The following is a 2387-nucleotide window of genomic DNA, read 5'->3' as shown; positions in this document are numbered from 1 at the left end:
AAGGTACGCAGGCGCCTTTCATTCTCCTCCGGGCGCACTCTCCCGGCTCCTCATTAAGTGAGCAGTCCCAGTGTGGTTGTAGATGGTGCAACTTGTCCTGGCCCTAGAACTACCCAGAAGAGTTTTCAACCAACACCGGTGGGTCGCGGGTGCTGGGAAAAGGGGACAGAGGGAGGGACTCTATAGCTGTACTGCAGCATTACTTTCCATTAAGGAAAAGATTACATAAAGATCTGTATCGAGAAATGAAAACGGAGAATCGTATTCTGACAGTTCTTTAAATTCTAACATTGATTTTAAATGGTATATACATCGTTTAACATCTACATATCCACATACCTATGAAAGGTTTGCATATACAAACATATATAGATATATATTACAGGTGAGAGATATTAAATGTTTGGCCACAAACTGTGGGCGCAGCGACCCTTGTTCGGAGGCAGCGAGGCGCCGGGCGCGCTTCTCCGCACCGAGAGCCGACCTCGCGCCCGGGCAGCCCAGCCTCCTCCGGAGCCTCTGGCCCTCGCACTGCCCCGAACGTCCGACTGCAGTCTGCTCTGGCTCGGCCCCGGGTCCGCTCCGCATCGGCTCCCGCACCGCAGCCGCCCGCACCGGGACACAACCCGGAGTCCGGTTACAACCTGCAATTAACATATGAATTTAACGAACTTGAACACGGGGGTAGAGTTGAGGGACCCAGAGCGGGCGCGACGCCGCAACCCCCAGCTTGCCGGAACTTTTCTTTGGGTGTAAAAACTCGTTGATTGGCTGCTCGCACGCGCCTGCCCGCGCCCTCCATTGGCTGAGCAGACACGCGACTGGCGCGAGGAGGGGGCTGGGAGAGGAGCGGGGGGAGCCACACTGGCGCGTGCCGCTTTTTAAAGGGGCGCAGCGCCTTCAGCAACCGGAGAAGCTTCCTTGCACGCGACCTGGTGTGTGATCTCCGAGTAGGTGGGGGAGGGTTGAGGAGTGGGGAAAAAAAAAGACATTGCAGTAGAGACCGGGGAAGGCTTTTTTGTTCGTTTGGTTTTTTTTTTTGTTTTGTTTTGCTTTGTCCGGCTGGTTTGTCAGTACCTCCTCCGACCCTGCACCTCCGAGCCTCTTCAGTGCAATGTCCCGCCTGCTGCATGTAGAAGAGTGGGCTGAAGTGAAGGAGTTAGGGGACCACCATCGCCATCCCCAGTCGCACCACCTCCCGCAGCCGCCACAGCCACCTGCGACCCTGCAGACGAGAGAGCATCCTGTCTACCCGGCCGAGCTGTCCCTCCTGGACAGCACCGACCCACGCGCCTGGCTGGCCCCCACTTTGCAGGGCATCTGCACGGCACGCGCCGCCCAGTATCTGCTGCATTCCCCCGAACTGGGTGCTTCCGAGGCCGCAGCGCCTCGGGAGGAGGTGGACAGCCGGGGGGAGCTGGTGAGGAGAAGTGGCGGCGGCAGCAGTAACAAGAGCCCTGGCCCGGTGAAAGTACGGGAACAGCTGTGCAAGCTGAAAGGCGGGGTGGTGGTAGAAGACCTGGGCTGCAGCCGCCAGCGTGCCCCTTCCAGCAAACAGGTGAACGGGGTGCAGAAGCAAAGGCGGCTGGCAGCCAACGCCAGGGAGCGGCGCAGGATGCACGGGCTGAACCACGCCTTCGACCAGCTGCGCAACGTTATCCCGTCCTTCAACAACGACAAGAAGCTGTCCAAGTACGAGACCCTGCAGATGGCCCAGATCTACATCAACGCCCTGTCTGAGCTTCTCCAAACGCCCAACGGCGGGGAGCAGCCACCGCCACCGCCCCCGTCTTGCAAGAGCGACCACCACCACCTTCGCACCGCCGCCCCCTATGAGGGCGGTGCGGGCACCGCGACCGCAGCTGGGGCACAGCCAGCGTCCGGAGCCGGCCAGCGGCCCACCCCGCCTGGAAGTTGCCGGACTCGCTTCTCGGCCCCGTCCTCCGCGGGAGGGTACTCCGTGCAGCTGGACGCTTTGCACTTCTCGACTTTCGAGGACAGCGCCCTGACGGCGATGATGGCGCAAAAGAACCTGTCGCCTTCGCTGCCCGGGGGGATCTTGCAGCCAGTGCAGGAGGAAAGTAGCAAAACTTCTCCCCGGTCTCACAGAAGCGATGGAGAGTTTTCCCCCCATTCCCATTACAGTGACTCAGATGAGGCAAGTTAGGAGGGTGACAGACACCCTGAAAACTGAAACAAAATCGTCCTTTCCCGGTGCGCGGGAAGCCCCGCAGTTAAAGATCCCCGCACCCTTTTAATTTTTCCAGGGCGATGGTCGTTGTTTAGCAACGACTTGGCTTCAGATGGCAGCTACATTTGATGCTTTGCAAAAGCCGTCGCTATTCCAAACTTCCTGTCGTCCAACATTGTTTGATGAAAGCTTTTTA

At 58.7% G+C, this 2387-nt stretch overlaps 1 protein-coding gene across 1 annotated transcript; it reads left to right on the top strand.

The window, feature by feature from the left end:
* Positions 1-1114: 1114 nt before the first annotated feature.
* Positions 1115-2167, top strand: ATOH1 (atonal bHLH transcription factor 1). The gene has a single exon (XM_037046153.1). The coding sequence runs from the start codon at positions 1115-1117 to the stop codon at positions 2165-2167; it is 1053 nt and encodes a 350-aa protein (XP_036902048.1).
* Positions 2168-2387: the final 220 nt, after the last annotated feature.

Source organism: Sturnira hondurensis, unplaced genomic scaffold (genome assembly GCF_014824575.4).
Source record: "Sturnira hondurensis isolate 20B ecotype Veracruz unplaced genomic scaffold, ASM1482457v3 Scaffold0004998, whole genome shotgun sequence".
NCBI lineage: Eukaryota > Metazoa > Chordata > Mammalia > Chiroptera > Phyllostomidae > Sturnira > Sturnira hondurensis.
This window is presented reverse-complemented; position numbering and strand designations above follow the sequence as displayed.